This window comes from Mustela lutreola, chromosome 6, assembly GCF_030435805.1.
Source record: "Mustela lutreola isolate mMusLut2 chromosome 6, mMusLut2.pri, whole genome shotgun sequence".
Classification (NCBI taxonomy): domain Eukaryota; kingdom Metazoa; phylum Chordata; class Mammalia; order Carnivora; family Mustelidae; genus Mustela; species Mustela lutreola.
The window spans coordinates 154,472,883-154,497,070 of NC_081295.1; the positions used below are offsets into that span (position 1 = coordinate 154,472,883).

The 24,188-nt window shown below is 46.5% G+C and overlaps 1 protein-coding gene across 3 annotated transcripts in view; it reads right to left on the reverse strand.

Moving 5' to 3' along the window:
* Nucleotides 1–24,188, reverse strand: part of DCDC2 (doublecortin domain containing 2) — a 131,506-nt gene that overhangs the window by 67,885 nt on the left and 39,433 nt on the right. For all 3 annotated transcript variants that reach the window (XM_059179457.1, XM_059179459.1, XM_059179458.1), the window contains exons 4-8: nucleotides 22,599–22,675; nucleotides 22,333–22,464; nucleotides 19,461–19,607; nucleotides 17,689–17,743; nucleotides 8,821–8,983 (exon numbers count right to left, since the gene is read on the reverse strand). In XM_059179457.1, the coding sequence (XP_059035440.1) occupies nucleotides 8,821–8,983; nucleotides 17,689–17,743; nucleotides 19,461–19,607; nucleotides 22,333–22,464; nucleotides 22,599–22,675 (574 nt within the window). The remainder of the gene's footprint in view (nucleotides 1–8,820; nucleotides 8,984–17,688; nucleotides 17,744–19,460; nucleotides 19,608–22,332; nucleotides 22,465–22,598; nucleotides 22,676–24,188) is intronic.

Here is a 24,188-nt window from a genome sequence, read left to right on the forward strand (position 1 = left end):
GGACAGGCCAGAGCAGCAGGGGAACCACGCTCAACCAGCGAAGGACAGGATTTGGCAGGCAGGTGTCTCGGTGTCTCACCCCTGCACAGGACAGTGTGGAGGTATGTCCCATATGCTCTCCCAGAAGATTCCAGCAGCAAGACGCTAGTTGTCTACAGAGGACCTGGGGCTCCTCTAGAGTACCCCACTCACAAGCTCCCCCCTCTTCTACATCAGACCCACCCATGCTTCTGGGGTCACCTCCCAAACGAACTTCTTGCACTCAAGTCCTTCTCTGACATCCTCACCTATCGAGCGACGTTTTGGGGAAACCCACGCAGATAAGCAGTAGCGAGAATGGCATCAGATTTCTTAACAGCAGCAATGAAGGAATACATTCAGAATGCTCAGTGACAAATACTAACAACCAAGAATTCTAGGTCTGTCCGAACTAAAAATTAAACACGAGAGCACGGAGAAGACATTCTCAGACACACAGAATGGGAAGCATCATAGAGGAAGAAATACACTGTGGCCTTGTCTGGGGTTTCTGGCGCAGAGCTCCCAACATGCTTGTAATTGCCTAATGTGAGCGATGTGAGTACGTTCAATATTTGGTCTTTTATCCGCAAATAGCTCCAGCTCCTAAAATAGTTCCAGAGCAGAAGTGAAACAGTGTCTTGCTATTTATAACAAGGTCTTTCAACCGCATCTGAGTTTAAGCGCATGAGCTGACTTCCAGTGAGCTCCTAAGGACGGGGGCTGGTGGCCAGGAGAACCAACCATGTGATTTGGAGGAAGCAAACTTCCGGTCCCATCGCCCACCCCCACACCTCCAGGGAGGGCTGAGGGGTTGGAATGGAGGTCATCACTCACGGCCATGATCTAATCAAGCGTGCCTTCCTCCTGAAGCCTCTATTTACAAACCCCCACATGGAGGGGTCTGGAGAGCTCCCAGATTGGCTGAGGCACAGAGATACAAGAAAGGCCCAGAAGCCCCACGTCCCCTCCCCTACTACTTATCCCCGCACGTCTCTCCCATCTGGCTGCTCCTGAGTTTTATTCCCCCCATACACCAGGGAGCTGGTAAGTCAGCTATCTTCCTGAGTTCTGTGGGCTGCGCTAGCAAACTGTCAGATCCATGGAGGGGTCCTCGGAACCCCCAATTAACAGCTGGCCAGTCAGACGTACAAGAAACAATCTGAACTCCTGGTTGGCATGGGATTTCCTCACTCTGACCCAGGACCCCATCTCCAAGAGGGCGCCACACCCCCTCTCTCTCCCCCTGCCATGAACTCTCCTTAAGGCTCCTCGTAGCCAGTAAGGGAATGAACACTGTGAGGCAGGTGCCAACCTACAGTGGCCTTGCCACCCGCCAGAATTCTCGGATCTGTCGGAAACCAAGAGCCTTCAAAAGCATGCTGTCGATACTCTTTGGCCATCGCTAATAAACGTGGTATTGGTCTTTCTGCACACACACAGACCATTGTGAACGCACACCGGCACACTGCTCATCCGTGGGACGGCGGACGACACTCCTGGGCTCTATGGCCCGGATGCGAGGTCCCATAGGCCCCAGACAGCATCCCACAAGAGACCAGAACAGCGGGTCCCAGCCTTGGCGGCCAGCAGCTCGTTGGATCAAACGCAAACTTCCTAACCCTGCAGCACTGGGGTTCCTTTATGAGCAAGACGGGGCTGGTACTAGCAGTAATGCCGCCTGAGTCCTAGGGCTGCTCAGAGGACTAACGAGACTGTAAACCCACGGTGCTCAGTCCGTCGGGAGCTGCTTCCATGAGCTGCGGCTCCGATCAGAAGCCCACGGAGAGGTGTGTCTCGCCGGACCTTCATCAGAAATCCCACATGCCTTGCAGCCCCTCAAGGAAGGGGTGCCGTGTGGCTCCACAGCCCAGCGCCCCTCACGCTGGGCTCCGCATGACCGTCCTCCTGCCAACACACTTCCACCACGGGGACCCAGAGTCCCAAGAAGCAAGGGACATTGGCACCAGAAGGGCTCCGCAGACCCTGCTGCAAAGACCGTGGCTTCGCTCTGCGTACGTAACCCAGCACTTCCCGGGCTTGCACTGGAGCTGGGCGCTCTTACTCCAAGAAAACCCTATTCAGAGCATGCAAACTGCTGCTCCGCGGAACCCACTCTAGGAAGCCGCTATAGTTCCCTGGCTGGGAACTCTACCTGGGGGTCGCCCAGGTGCTCTGGGTGAGGCTGAGGGGTCCTGGGGCAGTGCAGAGCGCCGGCAGCCTCTCCAAGGTCGTAGGAGCTGTCCTCAAAGACCTGGGCAGTAGTCGCCTGTTTCTCACGGGGTAAAAAACCCTTTGTGTTGGCACCCTTCCCAGTAAGCACCATGAAGCCCGGGAGACAGCCTCAGTCCAGAGGTGACAAATGTGTGCTTTGAACTTGGGCAGGGGCAGAAGGGACCTGTCAGCTTCGCAACCCGTAAAACACGCTTTTCAGTATGGACGAAATTTTCATTCTTTTTGTTTGTTTGTTTGTTTGTTTGTTTTTTAATTTCTTTTTTTTTTTTTAAGATTTTACTTATTTATTTGACAGAAAAAGAGAGAGAGAGCATGAGCAGGGGGGAGGGGGAGGAGCAGAGGGAGAGGGAGAAGCAGGCTTCCCGCTGAGCAGAGAGCCCAACATGGGACTTGATCCTGAAACCTTGGAATCATGACCTGAGCCAAAGGTGCCCCACGTCCAGGTGCCCCCCGGACAGCATTTTCAAGGGAATGTTACATTGCCTGACTTCAGAGAGACAATTTGGTATTATCATCCAGGAGTATAAAATAAGAATAAGTGGACAGCTTTAAACCTACAAAGCTCAAAGGTACTTTGCAGATATTTTCTCACTATTTTTACACCCCCATGGCGACGACATGCTACGTGGTGATATGCAACACTGGTTATATCTTATTTTGAAAACAACGAGGGTTCCTGAGAAGAATAAAAATAGCATTCGTACCTAAAACAGACCCCGGTGTACAGAGGCAACCCCGCATATGGTATGAGTGGGGAAAGCTCCCAGCCCTGTCTGTAGCACCACGCAGTATTAAGACTAAGCACGTGCAAGCAGAAATGCTATTTTCCCCACAGAAAAGAGGGATACAGAGGTGGATCAGCAAGAAGGAAAAACGTGCCAGCGCCCGGCGCATAGACACACTTCAGCATCCGCGAGTGGTCAATGGAGTTTGGTCATTGGAAAGGAGACGGGAATTGCTTCTACCTTACTGAGGATGGTATCTTGGTCAAGGTTTAATGCTGGTCCCCAGGAGAAACCAGGCTAGTGCTGAGCAGTTAGCACAAACGAGAGGGAACGGACGCATCCTGCAGATACAAAGCGCGGTACCAGGAAGCACTCAGTCCCTGTTTACTGAAGACAGGACCATGGCATTCTCAGAAAGGGGGCAGGGTTCCTAAGTCCATCAGGAGCAGCCAGATGGGAGAGATGCACGGGGCAAGAGGAGGGGACATGGAGCTTCTGGGCCTTTCTTGTATCTCTGTGCCTCAGACAGTCTGGGAGCTGTCCAGACCCCTCCGTGTAGGGTTTGTAAATAGAGGCTTCAGGAGGAAGGCATGCTTGATTAGATCATGGCCGTGAGTGATGACCTCCATTCCAACCCCTCAGCCCCCCTGGAGGTGTGGGGGTGGGCGATGGGACAGGAAGTTTGCTGCCCCAGAATCACATGGTCCTCCTGGCCACCAGCCCCCGTCCTTAGGAGCTCACTGGAAGTCAGCTCATGCGCTTAAAATTAAACTCAGATGCAACTGAAAGACCTTGTTATAAATAGCAAGACACTGTTTCACCTCTGCTCCAGAACTATTTCAGGAGCTGGAGCTATTTGCAGATAAAAGACCAAATATTGAACGTACTCACATCGCTCACATTAGGCAATTACAAGCATGTTGGGAGCTCTGCGCCAGAAACCCCAGACAAGGCCACAGTGTATTTCTTACTCTATGATGCAGAATGCCTGTTCTACACATTTCTATCGCTCTCGGACTTGTAGTAAAACATGACCCACATCCCACAGTCCACACTGCCTCTGAGATAAGTCACTGTGGACGAAGGAACGAAACACCCATGTGTCTCTGCCCAAAGGTGAGCGGGAGGCAGCAGACACCCACAAATCCGAAATCTAACAGCCGCGCCTTCCAATCAATGCCCTGCTTTGGGAATGCATCCTGGCACCTTCTTCGAGACTTTCTTCCCGTCCCTGACCCCCTCAGATGGTGAGGCTTGGGGGCACACATGTGGACTCCTGCCTCCTGTTCTATTCTTGGAGCCTCCTGTGCCTGAGCTGGTTCTTCTGCTGAACCCAAGCAACTTGAGTTTCTGTGCCCCGTGCTCGGACTGTGGGGACACACGGCAGCAATGCTCCAGCCCCGGGGTGGCGCAGCAAAGCACGCGCAGATTGTAGAAAATTCAGGCGTACGACCGCTCAAGGGCAGTCCCCCAGCCAGGTCAGAATATTCAGGCTTCCCCTCCCTGCGCTGCACCTGCCCCATCAGTCATCAGGAATCTGAACATGGGGAGTTCCTTAGGAACCATGACAGAACGATGCTGAGAATAAGCCATGAATGGAGTCAAGTGAGATACTAGTGTGGTTGTGTGTGGTTGTGTGTGTGTGTGTGTGTGTGTGTGTGTGCGCGCACGCACATGCTCCCATCCACAGAGTCAAACAAACTTCGAAAAAAACAAGTCTTGTTTTTGCTTACATTTTAAAATTCTGCTTTAAAAGGAAAAGCGTTTATAATGATCCATGATCAATGATCCATGATCAGTACCACATAAGCCGCAGCGGACAGACCCGCCCGCAGAAAGCAGTCTTTCCTATCTTTCCAAGGCGCCCTAAATCCACTGTATTTCCTGTGTTCCAAAGGGTTTAAAGACGCTGATTTTTTTTCACATGGAAGACAGTTTAAATATCAATGAATGCAATCAATCCCAAAATACAATTTCAAGACAATCATCATAACTACTTTGCTCACTGGTGGAAAGGGTATCTCAAGGCATTACGAATCAAGTGGAAAGTGTACAGAAAACAGGCTGGCCAGTTAAGCCGGTATTTAAATGCAGCACTAAAAATGCATTTCACACCCAACTTCATCCATCACCAAGCAATTTTACTTTGCATCTTGGCTACTAAAAGGAAATGGGATTTGTTTCCCTGAAGAAATATGTCACAGCTCTGCCTGAATTATTAAGCTTTACTATTACGGAAAGAAACAGAGTAGGAAAGGAGGGAAAAAAGAAAGAAAGAAAGAAAGAAAAGCAAAAGAAAGAAATAAAATTAGAGCCAGGTTGCCCTCTACAGACAGACACTAGCACTGTTCATTCATTCAGCACTAGACACCCAAATATGAGTACACAGCAACATTAAATAAAGACAACTAGTATGACTAAGCCCTCATGATAATAAAAATCAAGACAGCCTAAAAGAGTCTCTTCTCATTAACATGAGAACAGTATATAGGTAACAAAGGGCCGAAAATTTGCACAATTTAACATATGCTATGAGATGATCCGGATATTCATTCTAACTCTAAAATTTAACACTTTGAAAGAAAATTAAATCGACCACTTAATTCCAAATGTAAAATATGGGCAAGTAGAAAAAACTATGTTTCATCTCTGACATCAAATTCTTGCATTGTTTATTGGATTATTTGTATATATTGCAAAACGATCACCACAGTTAGTCTAGTTAACATCTGTTACCATAAGGACTCTTCACACGTACTCTGTTAGCAAATTTCAAATACACAATATGGAACTAAATTCTTGAATTTTTTTGCTCCTTATCTTGACTCACCACACACCTTCTCTTTCATTTTGCTTACAGTCTCATTGCTTTTACTTTTCTAGACACCAAGAGCCCTCATGAGAGAGGACTAGCCAAAAGCACACACTTAGATCTAATGACTAGAATAAAGGACATTAAAGTAAAAAAACAATTGCAAGGAAAAAATTGCAAGGATAAATGAATAGGAAGCTGAATTAAGGAGTGCAAAGAAGAGGGCTCTGACACTATAACCTGGGAAATTCCTGTAGCCAAAGACATCTGAATGGAGATCTTGTAGGGGGAAAGAGCTCAGTTGGACTTAAGCTAATATCCTTAAATTTGTCAAGTGACAATTTAGTCTACCAAACTGTACAAAATCTTTTTTTTTTTTCATTTTCCCTGGGGGGAAAAATGTTTTTGGAAGCCAAGATTCTTTTTCCAAGTTATATGTTATTTCTATCAAGAGGAAAAGATATTGGGCGCCTGGGTGGCTCAGTGGGTTAAGCCACTGCCTTCGGCTCAGGTCATGATCTCAGGGTGCTGGGATCGAGTCCCGCATCGGGCTCTCTGCTCAGCAGGGAGCCTGCTTCCCTCTCTCTCTCTCTGCCTGCCTCTCCAACTACTTGTGATTTCTCTCTGTCAAATAAATAAATAAAATCTTTAAAAAAAAAAAAAAAAGAGGAAAAGATACAAAATGCTTCATCTCAACTCTTACATACATTTCTGGATCATGTAAGTTTCTTACTGGGGGGGGGGGGGGTCCACTCCCTCAAACTGCCACTTGAAAGACACTAACAGGGGATGCCTGGGTGGCTCAGTCAGCTAAGCATCCGCCTGGGGCTCAGGTCATGATCTCAGGGTCCCAGGATCAGGTCTCACATTGGGCTCCCTGCTCAGTGGGGAGCCTGCTTCTCCCTCTCCCTCTGCCCCTCACCCCCACTTGTGCACATGCTCTCTCTCTCTCTCTCTCTGTCTGACAAATAAATCTTAAAAAAAAAAAAAAAAAAAAGACACCAAAGAGGTCCAGCAGTTAGAAGCCTACATTCTGCTCATCCCCAAAAGACACTGAAAAACAGACACTTAAAATAGGCGATTATCTAAAACAACTGCCAGGCTCTCCACAGACAAGAGAAGAACAGTGATGACCCTCCGCCTTTTCTGAGCACTTTAATAACATGTTTCTTGTTATTTCCACCCCACGGGTACCATTGTTGAAAAGTAAGAATACCTACGAAAGCAAAAATACTGATCACTTGACTTTTCAGTAAAGGTCCCTCTCCAGTGCGAGAGGAAACTGCGGACGTGACCTCATTCGGCATAATTTCTGCAAATGAGAATGAAAGGTCCCTTTTCTTCTGAGAAGCAACTACTGAAACTCAAGACTTTAAAATATACATATCAGAAGGAGGAATGGGGATTTTTCACAGGCTGAGATGAGCCTCACAGAAAATAACTCACATTTTACAAGAGTCTTTAAAGAAAAATGTTTGTGAAAAGTTTCAAAGTATTACAGAGGCCTATTTCGTGCCTCCAAACTTTCGTTTCCTGATGTTTATTAAGTGTCTCCTATTTATCAGACTTGTGCCAGTGGTTGCGAATAAAAATACAACAGCTAATAAGACCCAACCCAGAGCCAAGGGGGCATCACAACCTGGTACATGGATTAAAATAAAGCCTCTGTGGGTTTCAATCCTCAAGGTATGGCCTATGCCTCCAGGCGAGCTCTGTTCCCTTGGCACCTGCCATAAAATGTGCATTCAGTAAACATTCGTTGCCCACAGTGGACCCTGGCCTCCCCTGTTTCATAGTCATCTGCGAGGGATTATATGACCTAACGATAAGCAAATTTACAAGCTAAATCTCAGTATGAACCCACGTTTTGCAGAGAACTGATGGGCCCCCCAAAAGCGGCTTGCCCGAGGTCCATCGCAGAGCTGTACCAGGACCCCGCCTTCCAGCCGGTCTCCCTCCCTGGAACCATGTGAATCCCCCTGCATTCCACCTCCTCTTTGTAACTGGTTCATCACGCAGGCTGTTCCTCTCGGTCTCGTGCAGCTTTCCCACGACCCCTGTCACCTGCCACATCCTCTGAAGTCCCACAAGTTCAGGTGTCCCCTTCCCTGGGAGGCCCACGGTATCAGTCCTTCTAACGTGACTCTTCACATCGACTTCGCAAGAAACTGAAGCTCCCAGTGGAAGACAGTGAGCTGGCCATGAATCCGAAACGACAGGCCACCCATCCACCTCCCTCTGCCCCGCATGTCCCCCGACAGATGTATGAGGGGATCCCGGGGCGAAGGAGAATCAGTCCCTCCGTGGGGCTGTGGCCCAGCCAGCCCTCCACCCCTCCACCCCTGCGGGCTCGCTGCACGGACACCACACGTGGAATGAAACCAGAAAAGAGCCAGTCTTCCCAAAAGTTCCCATGAGAGTCTTCCCACGCAAGTTCACAATTCTGACCGCACAAATCTCGTACTTATGAAAATGTTTAAAAACTTATTTTACAGCCTCTCTTACCTGGACAGAACTAATTTGGGGACACGTTATCATCCTACTGGTAAAGTTTACTGGATGTGTTGTATTTGTTGTATTTCTCGGTAAAATTAGGAAAATATCTTTTTTGGAGAAAGGGATATGCGACTGAAAGTGACCTGTGATCAATGTGGACACGGGTCGTAGATACACAAGTAGGAGAGACCAATGTCAACAGCAGTTAGTAAACACGTTAATCAAGCTCTTTCAGTAGAAGAAAAGGCTAACAAGAGGCTAATAACCTTTTTTTATATAAGACCAGCACAAGAACTTATTTTACCTCAAAACACGTGTTCTTATACACAAGCTCTAATTATAAACAGAAATTTTGTGGGAAAAACAGAAGAATCTTTCCTACTCAGAGTCTCCTTTGAAAACGCTCCTTAAGGACAATAAGGAGTATCTTCCGTGGGTCCAGAGAAACAAACAGATCTATTTAAGAATTAAAAGTGTATCACAGCCTTCAGATGATAATCCATAAAAATATAATAGTAGCAAGGACAAACTTACCACCGTTCGGACTTATTTGTGGTGACTTCTTTAACTTGACATTCTGTTTCCCTTTCTTGGGTTTTTCCAAATTCGCCTCCTCTTTTTTCCCTTTCCTCTTTGGGGGCTGAGGGGACGTGTGGTCGCTGGATCCAACCGTTGACTTGGATTGACGATCATTTCCCTGAGTGGCAGAAGACCAGACACTCAACCATGGGCTAATGAAATCCCCAAGTGACTCCTAGTCGATGTAAGTCATTGACTGGCGGTCAGTGGGGCGGACGTGGGAGATGGAGGTGTTCTGTGGATTCCCCAATCTCCGTTTTAATATGTACATTAACTTTTCCTGGGGCCAGGAGAAGGGCCTACCTGAGGCATGAGAATAAAAATAGCTAAAAAGTACTGAATACTTAACCAACACCAGACCTTCTATAAAATCATTTCAATCCTCCCAACCATGAGACAGGCACTTCGCCCACTGTGGAGAGGAAGAAATGAGGCTTAGAGGTGGGGTCTTGCCCAAGGCCATGGGGCCAGCAAGGCCACTGCCTTAACCATTTTCTCCCTCCTGTGACTTCCAGGAAAATCTACTGGATGAGGAAGGGTGATGACAGCCCTCAGCTGGAAACTTAATCTAGACACACTTTCTTAACTAGTGGCCGCTGTGAATATGCAGCTGTCATCCTACAAGGAGACACACGCTGTCCTTGCAGACGTCCGCAAACACGGACTCTTCGGTTGCTGATTCCAAGCTCCCTGTGAATCACAAATCCGGAGCCACACAGACTCGATAGCTCAAGACCATGCTCCCGCAAGGCAACCACCCATGGGCATATGTTCAGTAGTTGCCTGTGGCCTCCACGTGCCTCTGGAAATGAAGACCTTGCCTCTACAAAGGAGGCTCTTCAGCACGATGATGGTGAGGTTGAGTTTCCCCAGCCCAGCAACAGTTCCTGGGGCAGGGTAGGGGGGCCTGGTACGTAACAACCATGAGAGCAGTGGCCACTGTGAACACCCAAAGAACAGGTGTGCTCAGACTCTGTCCCAGCTTCGCCACTGCTACAGCAAGAGCCTCCCTCCCAACCGGACAACCTGGTCCTTGGACGCTCAGGTGCTAAGCCCACCTGAGTGTCTCGCGTGCATCAGGTGAGAGGCTGCAGGACACAGAAAGAAGGCAAGTTTTAGAGACCAAAATTCATGGCTCAGAGCCACTCCACTGCCACTAACCACCTATGGGACCTCCGACTGACTAAATCCTGCCTTCTTTAACCACTTCCTTCCCAGCTGAGTGGGCTAACAAACCCACCTTTAGGTCTCTCATGAGGAAGAAATGGTAACATTTATAAAACAACCAGTCAGCGCCTGTGAGACAGTGTACACTCCAAGAGTAGCAGAGTGCTTCTCCAAGAGAAGAGTGAATTTCTCTTTCCTTAAAAATCATAGGCAGCTCACACCATATTGGGTGAGATCTTTATGCAACATCTGTACTGGGCTAGGATCTGAAAATAAATGTAGTAATATCAAATAAACAAATCTGCCTAGAAACCTATTATAACTGCTCATTTTAAACATTTATATATTCAGTCATCCAGAAGCATTTAAATGGTTTTAGCCATCACCCAATTAAGAATAGAAAAATTCACAGCCTTACAAATGAAGTTATTTATGCTATTTTGTCGGAGCCTACAAGAAAATGAATTATGCATAGATTTATTAACAGTATGAAAACTTGTCCAAATCTATAACATTCCTTTGCATAATTTAATTTCCCATTCCAACTGCAATTTAAACATACGCTTCCATTTAATTATTGCATTAACTGCAACCAGAGTCGTCACTTATTTGCTTTCCTTTCTCTCAAGGTCATGGACTGCCTGGCAGAAGAAACAGATCCCGTGACTCTAGTGGGGTGTCCACACCCGTCCTCCAGGTCTCCTGTCCTGGTCTCTTTCCCATCATGTCTATTTGTCCCACAATTCTGAAACTTTGGAAGCCTTGACCGAGCACAGCCCCCCTTCCAGCAGGCCTACCAGAAGGTTCAGAGATGCTGTGGAACTTTCGAGAACTAAAATGGAGCTCAGTGAGGGAGAGCCTCTGGTTCTGGGCAGAATGGTCCTACACGGCTCTCTGGGAAAAGGTGTTTTCCCAAACCGTGTATGACAAGGACAGAGCGGAATTGTGCCCGGGATTCACACAGCCTGAAAAGTCAGCTCTCTCACGGACTACGCAGGAAGTGCTGATCTGCTCCGTTTCTGATAAGGACACTCAAAAGGGCTTATTCTGGAGCATTGAGAAAGCCGGGTGGATGCCAGTAACGCTACAGGCTTTGGTAACGGATCCTCATGCACGGGGTTACGGAATCATGACTGATCGCAGGGCGCTCTGTGAGGCCAGCATTAAGCTAAAAGAAGGGGAGGAATTTGTTTTGTAACTAGAAGATCGGAAACAATTTAAATGCCTGTGCTTTTTAACAAAGACAAAAATGTTGATTCATCGGGATGCCTGGGTGGCTCAGTGAGTTAAGCCTCTGCCTTCGGCTCAGGTCATGATCTCAGGGTCCTGGGATGGAGTCCTGCATTGGGCTCTCTGCTCGGCGGGGAGCCTGCTTCCCTTCCTCTCTCTCTGCCTGCCTCTCTACCTACTTGTGATCTCTCTGTCAAATAAATAAGTAAATAAAATCTTTAAAAAAAAAGTTGATTCATCTAAAGTGTCAATAATATGAAATAAATATGTAATAATGATACAAAAAGATACAAGTTATATAAGTTATAGTCATATTTATTTACATAGTTACATTATATATATATTCATATTTATTCACGTAATTAATTATATAAATTATAGCTGGTCTACAAATAAATTGTGGAGGGTAAGAGGACAAAGGAATGGAGAGGGGGGTTTTCCTTCCTTTTTTGAGACTTCCACATGGGACTTATAACCTGGATACATAAATGGAGAATTGTGGCTACTTTGGGGGTATAGGAAATAAAGGAGTTTTGCCTTTCTCAAACAGCTTTGCAGGGTGATAAAACAGTATTAATGAGTACTTCTCATGTGCTAAATACCATTTAACACAAATACGGTATTACTGTCACCATTTTACAGGTACAGGGGAACTTACTTTCTCAAGGTTACCCAGGTCTGGTTTTCCTATGACACAAAAGCTTCCTGATGCCAAGACACTGCAAATATTCACTACATGGCGTGATTCCCTGAGAAGGCCACCGGGAGGTGACAAACCGTGGCTTTACGCCAAAGCAGAGTCGATCAAGAAACAGCCTGATTGTGTGGCGTGTCCTGGGAGAAAACCAAACCCGGTACGGGACCTGGACCACTGCCCTGCTTCCTGCCCCATACGCAGCAGTGCACGGGGCGGCACTAGCAATCCTCTGCTCAAATCAACAAAAAAACTGAAAGGACCCCTTCGGCCCCCTCCTACTTTATTAAAACTGTTTTTTTTTTTTTTTAAGAGCTCCATAGGCTCTTTCCAACATGAACCTGTCAACTCAGGTGTCTTTCATGACCACAGGAAAGACATTCAGCCCCATGGACACGTGCCAAAGGCCCAGAGGCCGGAAAGCATCAAGTTTAAGAGGACGTTGTGAGGGTTTTGCCTCACAAAGGAGCCCCCGCCTCGGAGATGCACCCAGAAGGGAGACTCCTGACCAGGAACGTGGCCCCAAACTCAGGCTGGCATTTCTCTCCCTGACGTCTCTGGCAACGGATCGTGCGCAAAAAGCCTTTTTATCTACACTGGACTCAGTTTCCCAAAAGGCAAAATGGAACTTCGGGAGCATCTGGAATTTATCTCGCTTTACAGTGACTCTGTGCTATGTGGAGAGTTGTTTGTTTTTACCAGAACTTCAGCGATGACAATATTCGAGTCTGTCAACTACAGATCGCCAAGATTCAAGGGCCACAGGGTAAGAAGAGCCAGGAACTCGGGCTTGACTTGCGACGGTGCCTGAGTTTACACATCTTCCACGAGGGGGCGCCCTGATCCCGCACCGTGTGCCCGGGCAGCCTCCCGATGTCGGGGGTGGTTTTCACACCACAGACTTTAACACCATCTACTTCCACCCTCCTTTTGTTTTCAAGGCCAGAACTCCAAGCTAAAATTACCCTCCGTTTGCTCCTATCTGTGATTCCCCCAGCACGAGGAGTCTGGGTAGGGAACGGCTTTCTGGGGCCATCCTGCTCTGCACGGGGCCGTTCCTGGGCTGCTCTGCCAGGGTCTGCCTGAGCCCGGGAAACGCCCTCACCACCCACACTCCCTACCACGGGGTGGGTGCTGCTGGCCCACCGGCAAGCGCCCCCTGCGTGCGCTCTGGAAGCCTTCCCTTCTTTCGCCACTAAGTTCTCTCAGGCTCCCACCCCCTCTCCCCTTCCTTAGGCAACACAGCAATTCCTAGAAAGCTTTGCCAGAAACGAATTCCTAAAAATCCAGTTCTGCATCTCCCCTGACTTGAATCAGCATTTCAGGGCTGCCTTTCCTGCTGACTCGTGGGTGGCCCCCACCATCCCGAGCGAGGTCTCCCCCAACCCCTTCATGCACACCCCCACTCGGTGCCAAGCAGTGAACGATCCTAAAAACATGCATGTTCTCCGGGGACCCAATTAATTAAAGGACAGGAGAAAAATAATCCTTCTGTTAAAAAAAAAAAAAAAAACAAGACTGTGACTTTGGAATTGTCCAGGGCGATGGTCCCTCTGTGGGGCTCATCGTCCGGCTTTCACCCGCGCCACACGCCAGGTTCATGAGGGCCTGCGTGTGCCAGGCGCATCTGCCCCTCTGCTCGGATACAGCCTCCTGGAAGCGGCCTGCCCCCAGCACCCAGAGGACACCGCCCTCCTACTGCCTCTTCCCACACCCGGATGTGTTCGGGCTCATCCCTGATCAATACCAAGCGTACTGCGTGCTTGTCTTTCTCCTGCTCTAGAAGGTCCGATCCATCCCCTTACTGTTTTCTCTGCATTCACGACCTCCCTCCCCCACAAGCACTCCAAAGTGCCCAGGACGTAACATGTGCTCAGCAAACGCCTGCTGGGTGAATGCGCCCGTCAGAGACCACGGTGACAAGATCCTCTAGGATGAACTGTCACAGATGTCCATCTCGCCTGTTACCCCGTCCGGGACACCTGCGTCCCAGGCCTGGGTCCAGCCACCTCCCCCACCCCGCCTCCCGCTTCGGTTCTCCCCCGACCCGCTCCCTGCAGACACCACAGCCGGAGTGAGCCTCAGACGTGTATGTCCAACATCCTCCTCTTCTCTCCCAACCCTCAGACGGTGTCCCATCGAGGAATAAAATCCAAACTCCTAGCTCGGAGTCCACAGACCCGGCCCGACGCGCCTCTCCCATCTCAGACCACTTGGTCTTCTTCTTCCCTCCTCCCCTGCCAAGAAGCCACCAAGGGCCTTTGTGACCATTGCCGCCGCCACAGAGGCTCTTCCCGGTCCTGCCCCATTTTACAGGACTGGCTCCTTTACGTCATGAAGGTCTCAGAGAATTTTCTACCAATTTGGGCCTTGCTTCATTTTCCCCCTAGCGCTTAGCACCAGGTGAAATGATGTGTCCATTTGCTTAGAGGTGGAGAGTGTCTATGGCCACCCTTCCTCCACCACAACCCACCCCACTAGCACTAAAAGGAAGGTTCTGTGAGGTCTGAAACGATCTGTTTGCCACTGCGAGCCAGTCCTTTAAAGTGGCTCCAATTAAAAAAAAAAAAAAAAAAAAAAAAAAAAAAAAAAAAAAATTTAAATTAAAAATTTTTAAATTTTAAAAATTTAAAGAATTTTTTTAAAAAAACAAAATAAAAAATAATAAAAATTTGAAAATAAAGTGGCTCCGAGCACCTTAGTAATTGCTCAGAAGTATGTGTCAGATGGCCATCTGAACAAGCAGACGGACAGACGGATAAAAAGACAGAACACTCTTGCAGTGTGTGGGAAGAGGCAAACCCTACTGGTATTGTATTTACGTCAGAGCGTGGAAATATAATTCTGAGTCTTTGCTTTCTATGAGGACACGTGTCATGTGGCTGAGCCTTTCCTCCAAGGTCGTTTCCCCAGAGCAGGCCTGTCCCGACCGACCCTCCTAAATAGGCCCTCCTTTCATCGGCTCCTACTGCTCTGCACTTTTCTTTCAATCCTACTACACCTTGGAATTATATACCGACTTCTGGAATTGTTAGTTGAACCTTGTTCTCCCCCAAGTGTAGCTTGCGTTCAGAGCGCCCTGTCTTTTTCTGCTCATCTCCATCTCCCGGGGGCTCTGTTCTGTGCCAGAGATGCAGGAAACTCCATTTACCCTTAAATGAAGCAGGATTCACGGCACAGATTCTAAGTAACTTCCAAACAAGCGAGAGAACAAGGAAACTACACGGACGTGCCTCTTGCCCATGAATTTTCAAGCAGGAAACACACTGCACATTTTTAATTAAAAAAAAAAATGTAGACATTCCAAACCTCAGAATAATAAGCACATAATTCCAAAGTCTGCTAACTGTGAATGCAAAGAGTTGAGTTATGGTCTCGGTTCTGACGCCAACTTTCTCAGCTGACCTCGGGTCAGTGATGAAGTCCTCGGGGTCTCTGTCTGACCACCACTCCTGAAGCGGCATTGAGGGGGTCGATAAGCCCACACACGCCCAGTAGACAAGAGGATTCTGCCCCAAAATCCTGAAGAAGAGCGAGAGGACAAAACTTCCAAACCCTACATTCACAGGTTCTGCTTAGCTTCGGTAGTGGCTAAAATCGATCTTTGAGCCACTGGAACATTCTCTCTCCTCCCTTCTCCTCTGCAGACCCATGCTGTCAGGCTGCCTTGGGGCTGGGTCCTCTGCGGCCCACGTGCGCCCTCTCCAGGCTCCCCCCGGAACAGCAGGAAGAGGGCTGCCACCCGCGGGGTGCCAGGAAGAAACAGCAGAGCCAGGTCTGTCCTCCAGCTATGACCACTACGCGGACGGACTTGTGATCGTCACCCCGGGTCCTCGTCAGGCCTCCATCTCCACAGTTACAGCTGCACACTCCCAACTGGATTTCGTGCTGACACCCCCCACTCAGTATGTTTGAAGTTAGGCAGATCATCACTTCCCCCGACGGCCCTCTTCTTGGCCAGCCAGTGTCGCCCTATTTTCCAGGCGATCCAAGCTCGAGAACTCACAGCTATCTCTGGCTCCAAGTTTTCCTTAACCCCCCGTGTCCTGTCACCAAGAAAGTCCTCCGTCTCTTCAAGGGCAACAGGTGCCTCCTTGGCCTGGCTCTTTTTCCACCGGACGCCAAGGCTCCTGCTCGCAATGGCCGCGTGACAGACATCTCTCATCCGCAGCCTCTCACCATTTAAGCCCTTCTACACAAAAAAGATCCAACCTTCCTAGAATGGATTTGGGTTCACACTCTCACTTCGAGGAAGCCTTTGTGAGCTGCCCTCAACTCCGGGATAAGGACTAGACTCTTGGTTCTGACATTCAAGGCCATCTGAAATGGCCACCACCTGCCACTCCAGACATACCAGCCCCCACACACGCTCCTGAGCAGCTCCCTGTCCCCGGGGGTCATGGGCGTGAGCTCCCTCCCGGCGGGCCATCGGGACTCTGTGGGAGCCTTTGGAGGTGCTCCTTCTCCTGTCTGTGCAGAGGTCCCCTTCTTGTTTTTAAGCACAGATCACAGCCTGCGTAACTGCCTCTCGGAGAGCACACCCTGGCCCCTTTCTCACACCATCCTGTCCATCTGAAACCTCTTCCCCTCATCAGCCTTCACCTGTTGCAAACATCTCTCAAAGCCATGGCTCATGTTCGACTTCCTTCATGCACTTTGGCAAACACACGTTTCACTCCCTCTGCCTCACATTTACCCATCTCACCGGATACTCGCTGTCGAGACGTTTTCAGGCTCTGTTCTCCACTTCAGCTAGATTGTACGGGTCCTGGGGGCAAAAGCTTGGTCACCAACTCTGAGAGCCTCAGCTCATGAATGGGTCATAAATATCTGTCACTTGTTATTCTGAGTTCAGCACTATTTCACACAAAATTGTGTTTTTTTCCAAAGAATTGTGCATGATATATAAAAAGTTGGGGGGGGGGCACTAAATCATCATCAGGAGACATATCATCACCCAGCAGTCGCCGATGTCACAAAATACCAACAGAAGAATTGTGCGGAGTTAAATCAGGTGGCAGTGTGCAGGCTGGGGGTGTCAACGCAATTCTGATCACTTCTGGTCCGGGGGCTCAGTCGAAAAAGCAGAGAGAGAAGCCCCAGCCAGAAAAGCCTGTCACAGCAGACCTGCAGCCTGGTGTCACACCCCTCCCTGTGAGGGGGCACAGACCGAAGATACAAACAGGTTACAAAGTCACCTACTACGCGTTCGCCACGGTTCCCCTGGGAGAGGTTAGGAATGGACATTCACTGAGTTAACAAACATGTGGACCAATCATGGATGGAAAAAATTCCGAAAGGGAATGAGGCAGAGTGATTCTCGGTCTTTTAAAGGAAGATAACTTGACGATTGCCTATTTTTTTTTTTTAACAAAAACTTCCCTTTTTTCAGTCTTTGTCGGAGAGAGAAAACCAGACTGAGCAGACCAGAAATGTGACCTAATCCTCTACTTTTATACATCATTGCCCAGATTTCAACCGTGAAGTCAGTCACATCAGGTCTATACACAAGGAAAAAGATACCTACTTTGGAACCTCTATTTTTAAAATGTTAGTTCACTTTGAAGACCTTAACTGTAACATTAAAGTTCTAGTGTTGTCTCACAAAATTGCTTATATACCACAAGGCAGCTACGTTTTATGTCTTCAAGTTTAAATGAAACCCAGAGGACAGCCTCCCTGTACCACAAAGAAATAGAGAGTATTTAATGAGTAAAGCATCTGATACTTACACTCCCTTTAGACTTTCTGGATCCTACAATCGGAGGTAGTGAAGAGGCTTTCTGACTGTGGAAACAAACAGCAATTTAGAAATTGGAATGTTACTGACAAATAATACCGAATGCAAGATAACTGTCGTCCCAACTGGTCACCTCAACCTGCAAGTTATCTGTCTAAGGGACACGGGTGTTTCACAAAAAGTACCACATACTTTCCTGATTTCACAAAGACCACTGTACAATTATCAAAGTCCATTCCAAAAGATCTTCAGTGTTTAACATGAAACTATTATAATCAATGCTCCCTATAAACTTTTAATATCACCTTAAGTTTTTCTGTAGCATTTTTACTCAAATCCCCAAACTTTCTGGATGCGTTTCAAAAAGTCGTTTCCTCTTGACTCAAAAACAATAAACATCCACTGTTTTCATAATGTCCTCAGTGTCCATGTCAGAAGCTCAGAAAGGCAAAACACGGGTATTTATATTCAAGGGGGCTTCTAGACCTGTCATTCTCAATAAAAAATAAAAGTTCTTTTTGGCTACAGGAATGTTGTTCCACACAGGGAAGAGAGAGACCTATCTTGGAACCCACTGACCCCTCTGAAAAGAACCCCACACATAGAGGAAGATGTGTAACTGATTTGTCTGCAAGAGGCCACCATGAGCTACAGACTTCTCCCCGCCCTCAAGAACACTCGGTAGCCCACGTCAGGGGAATCCAGTGTCGCTCAGCAGAGATGGTGACAGATCTGACATCATGGACGGCTAAGGATGGTCATCAACAAGTCTGCGGGCAAGTAATTCTACAGTGCTGGAAAACCTTGTGCTCTTGCCCACTGCAAACACCGCCCCAAAAGTCCATTTCATCCCTTACTTATTTGGAAGCCCTCGGCTGGCCTCACCATCAAGCTTCTCAAACGTTAAATTAATGGAGAAAAATCAGTGACCTTGTGTTGTCTCTGTGCAAGTCACACACACCCCGGCAAAAGACAGTCACGAAAAGTCAGGTTCTGAGAGCTAAGGGGCCACAGAATGTCTGGGAGAAGCAGCACAGGTGGTAAAAAACCACACTGTGAGCAAGCCAGGGGGTGCCCCACCTGCGAGGGGCCAGGCCTCTGCACGCCTGCCTCTGCCAGCCCTCTGCTCGGCTGAAGTAAGGTGCCTTCTGCAAATACATGACACTCCCTAGAGAAAAAGGGGTCACAGGGCCCTGTGTGTAATTTAAGGAGCAATCTTTAAAATTTTGCGTGTAATAATTATAGTCTCTCTTGCTGCCCTACTTACTTGCACGAGGAGAATTTTATCATTTTTATCCCATTATTATTAAAAGAAATGTAAAATATTACATTTTTTGACACTTGTAGATGTTTGTATAGGCACCAACTGAAAATTATTTGGTCTAGCTAACCAGCAGAGACATCATTAAAACTTCAAATGATATAGGCTACATAGAAGCCCACGGCCTTGTATCTTCTTCACCAAAATAAATCTTTACTTAATATATATTTACTATGAATTCATAAGTGAATAGTTTTAAAATGCTATATAGCCTTTCATAGTTCCCCCCAAATTATATTTTTTTGTGCAAAAAGAAAAATCTCCAATCTCCAATCATGGCAAAAATAAATAAATTTAATATATATATATATATATATATATCTCACAGAAGCTCTCCATTCTAAGCAATGAGGAAGATTATACAATATATACTGTTGGTCAGCATAATACTCAGTGTTATTCCAAGTCATAAGTAGGAGATGTCCATGAGGATGAACACTTACCCATAGGACCTTCTCATGGTGGACTTGTCAAAAAGTAATTCGCTGTAAGGCAATTTCTTAAACTTATCTCTGCCGACGGCCACGTAAAACTGCCCATTCTCCAACTCGGCCCCGCTCTCAACAAGTTTTCCTTCTAATGTGTAAAGTCTGCCGAAACATGAATGCCCACAATTAAAATTCTAACAAGCATGAAAGAGCTGCTTAAAATTACGAAGTTCAAAGAAGCATCCCTCTCTTAAGTTGGCTCTATTTGTTACTGTTTGTTACTATTTGTTACTATTCTATTTATTTGTTACTATTCTAATTATTGATTTTAAAAAGCCTCCAAGTCATTAGATTCATCCAAACACCAGGGTTACCATGTAGAAACAGCTAAATGGTCTACAGAGAGAGAGAGAGAGCTCTCTCTCTCTCTCTCTCGGCACAAGTTCTTCATCCCAATAAACTACCAACCCAACAGTAGAATCCTCTCCTGTTGTCATAGTAAGATTTCAGATGGAAAGCACTGAACACGATGCTTTATTTTATCTTGTAAGATTTTCTTTATTTATTCATGAGAGACAGAGGGTGCGCGGGGGAGGCAGAGGGAGAAGCAGGCTCCCCACCGAGCAGGGAGCCCAATGCTGGACTTGGTCCCAGGACCCCGGGATCATGACCTGAGCCAAAGGCAGATGCTGAACCAACTGAGCCCCCCAGGCAGCCAAACGTGGTGCTTTAAATGGTGCTCAGCTCCCGCTAAGGTTGGTTCTTCTATTTTGTGAGCGCATTTACAATTCACTTTCCTGATGTATTTGTCTGGTTGACAAACTTCGTGCATTCTGTGCAAAGGCCCTCAGCCAGAACATTACACCAAACACACACAGAATGGGGGCAGAAAACAAGAGGCAAAGGAGCCCCTGGCGAGGGTTAATGGTGCAGAACTGCATAGCACTCGTGCCTCTTCCCTTTTTTTTTTTTTTTGCCTCCCCCCATCTTCCCAGAATCAAGGGACTTCACAAAGCACCTCCCTTTACTGTAAAACTGCCGCTGTGGACCACAGTGAATATGTTACTTATTAAAAGAACAGTGATAACTTCACTACATGATTTAAAGGGTCCACAGAAAAAAATTTTTTAACAGAACAAGAAATAGCAGACTATTAGAAAATACCATGAAAAAGACAATGCCTATTTCTGAAGGTGATAAACAAGAGTTCGTAACTGGGAGGAGATCAAGAAAACCATGAAAAAATTCTTAGACTTCTTAACATTATCTAATAAAGGCTGGTGACATGTGCAAAGAAAAAGGCATTGATCTGTCTGCTTCTTCACTGATGATGGAAGACGGACAAAGAAAACAGCCACAAAAACCCTGAAATACGTCTGGGTTGATTTAATGTAAAGATGCTCCTTCTTTCTAACCTGTAATTCTATCCCTGTAAGTCTAATTATCAACACTTAACCCAGATTTTCTGGTTTTCCCTCCTTAACCTAGACCATGGTTTCTGAACAATGGTGCTGCTGGCATTTTGGATCTGATAATTCTTTGTTGGGAGGCAGGGAAGGAAAGTTGGGATCCTAGTTGTGAACTAACTGTAGGTGTTCCTAACAGTGCCCTTGGGTTCTACCTGCTAGATGGTAGTGGCAGCCGCCCCATCCCCAGCCGTGATGACCAAAAATAACCGGATGCTGCCAAAGGTCCCCCAGGGCCAAAACAGTCCAGGCTGAGAATGGCTGGCCTGGACCCAGACATTTGCTTCAAAATAGGAAGGTCGAAGTCAGTCCTCCACTTTTATGGCTTGAAATTAATTGACAGCCTCACTGCCAAACTGGAAATAGCCAAGATTTGACTGGTTTCCTCTGCAGGCAGTTAAGCGTACTGAATAAATTCTAACCCATGATTTCACCCTTCTTTTATAGGACTTTGGTTGACCTGCTTTCTTCCTTTTTTACAAAAAGCAAGAAAGAAATAGGGAATTGAGCCAGTTTTAATGGGATGCTTCTGGTATGGAAATATTCTAAAGCACAAGGAGGGTCCGACCACAAGACTTTTTAATGTTCTGTTAAAGGAACATGGGTATGTCCCAAGTGACCAGCAACCAAATCTCACGCATATCTGCCATTACACTGAGAATTGAGTTTCTCCAAGTATTCAAATATTGGGGTAGACTTGGGGGAATATATATTTTCATTTCTGTATTTAGACTTGCAAATATTTTATTTCCATGTATGAATTTGTTCCAATCAATATAGGTATGAACACGTGTATCTGGGCATGCAACTGTGTGTATATATCTTTGGGTGCTTTATATTGAATTTACATTTATGTATATGTCAAAAGACATAACTGCATATCTAAAGAAAGAAAGAAAGAACTTTTAAGATCTGTCTTCACCCCTGACACCAATATAAATCTAGAAGGATCAAAGGTTTAAGTGAAATTAAAAGTACAAGATGAAAACAATGCAGAATATTTTTATAATCTTGGAATAAGGAAAAGCTAAGTTAGTCATAAAACTTAATGATCTTAAGTATAAGACTGAACATTTGACTGTACCAAAATTCAACTTAACTGTATACCAAAAAAAGGAAAAAAAAACATAAAGAGAATCAAAAATACAGACTAGAAACATTTAAAACTCATAGGAGAAAGAGCCAATTGCCTTAATACGTAAAGAGCATCTATAAATCAGTAAGATAAATATGCAAAGGCAATACAGATAGTTCACATGTAATTAAAGATAAATTTGTGACATTTATTTAGAGAATAGCTCAGTAATTAAGAACACAGGCTCTGGAACCCAGACTGCGGTCCAGTGACTCCCTAGAGCGTCTTGGGATCATCCTGAACATTTCTACAACCCATCCACCCATGGAAGATGATTTTGGCATACCTGTGGACAGCCCCACTCCTCAGAGTGACTTTTTCCGTGACCATTTGTAGCACATGATCCCACTGATTCAAGGTTTTTCTGGGGATGAGGAGGCGAGAGGCTGGATTTATGAGGTCTCCATTTGCAATCAAGCTGGGGAGGAAAAAAAAAAAGTAAAACCAGCGAGCTGCACCATTTGAGACAGTTATACTTTTAAAGCTGCAAAACAAATGGCAGACCTCAAGGAAAGCAACCTTCCAACCGCAGTGTGAAAGTCCTCAACTTACAAGATTGTGCAGGGCTCCTGAAGCGATTTTCTAAAGCGTGCGGACACATTGATTCTGCTGTGCATTACGGGCTTCACCTTTAAAAAAGCAAAGAAATGCACATCACTGAGCATCTGTTAGGTTTTCTTTTTTTTTTTTTTTTTCTAGGAGGTAAAACTACAGGTTTTCAGGGACGGGCTGAGACCTGTTATGCCCTTGTTAAAAACTTGCTCTTTTTTTCCAAGGACGTAAACACTCTGGGCTCACTTTCTAGCAACATCGCGTGCCCTTAACTAAGCTCTCAGGAAAAATTTCCCTTATGCCGTGGCTTACTGCTCCTGATCTGTGCCCACAATTGGGCCTCTCCTGAGAATTTCAAGGCAACATTTTAAACACTGCTTTCCCCTAACAAAGAAACAAAGTAATCTTACAAAATCTGGCACTCTGAAGGGCTCCCCCTCCATCCACAGCATAACTCCTCTCTGGGGCTGAATCTAGGCGCGCCCTCCCCAAGGTACATGACCCCATCTAGTCCCACCCCCTGGGTACGTGAACATTTAGCCCTCTCCCCCCACCGCCCCCACAACATGACCCCATCCCATTTCCCCCACGGATTCCACTTCTCCCCTCTCCATCAGCCCACTTTCCCTAAACTTTGCTTCCAGGCTCTCCATTGCCAGTGGCAAGAAGCTCGGGGCCCCCCAGGGTACCTTCTCCTGAGACCAGGTTTGGGCTGTCAGCCACCCTCACCTCCCTACTCAACGACATAGGGTTTACCTTGAATCCCACCCCTCGTGCTGAACTCTAAAATTCCGCGGCAGGCACACTCACTCTCAGCAGCTCATTTCCTTCCATACTTAAGGAAACTGGGGCCAACAGGCATGAAGCTCCCGGAGGTCCCGCCCCTCCCCCTCATCTTCCTCTTCACCATTTTCTCCTTTCCACCTGCCTCGGGTAGAACCTCAGCCCTTTATAATAAAGCTAACGCCCACCGTGGTGTGGTCTCCAGCTACCTCTGCCAGATCCATGAATCATAGGCTTGTCTTAAAGCTTCTGCCAGCGCCCTTCCCTGCTGATTTTCCCAGAGCACGTACCTTCACCTGACACGTGACACATTTGATTTATCTGATTTTCCATTGCTTATCCCTATGGCGTCCTATGGTGCTACCCTCACTATTACCCCATACTGTATTGAGGACATACTCTAGTAATTTTGTTCAAACGGCTCTTGACCTTGATTATATAAGGCCTTCCTTGTTGGATTCTTGAATTAAAGGTGAAAGTGAACATGTTATATAAACAAATAACTTCAAAGTTCTTGTTGAATTGGCTAAAATGTGCTATTTTTCTTTAAAGCATACATATCTATAAACGTAACATACAGAAATTCATAAATACACAGCTCAAAAATAATCATATAATTCTGAGTATATAGGTTATTACTAGAATTAAATCAAACCACTTGTTTTGAATAATAATTTTTTTCCTCAGTATGGTAAAAATTTTCCCCAAATGTTCATGATTAACCAGGTGAAGTGAAGATTAACCTTAAATATATATTGCTTTGAGTTATTATAATGAAGTTAACTAGCTTGTTTTCAGATATACTAA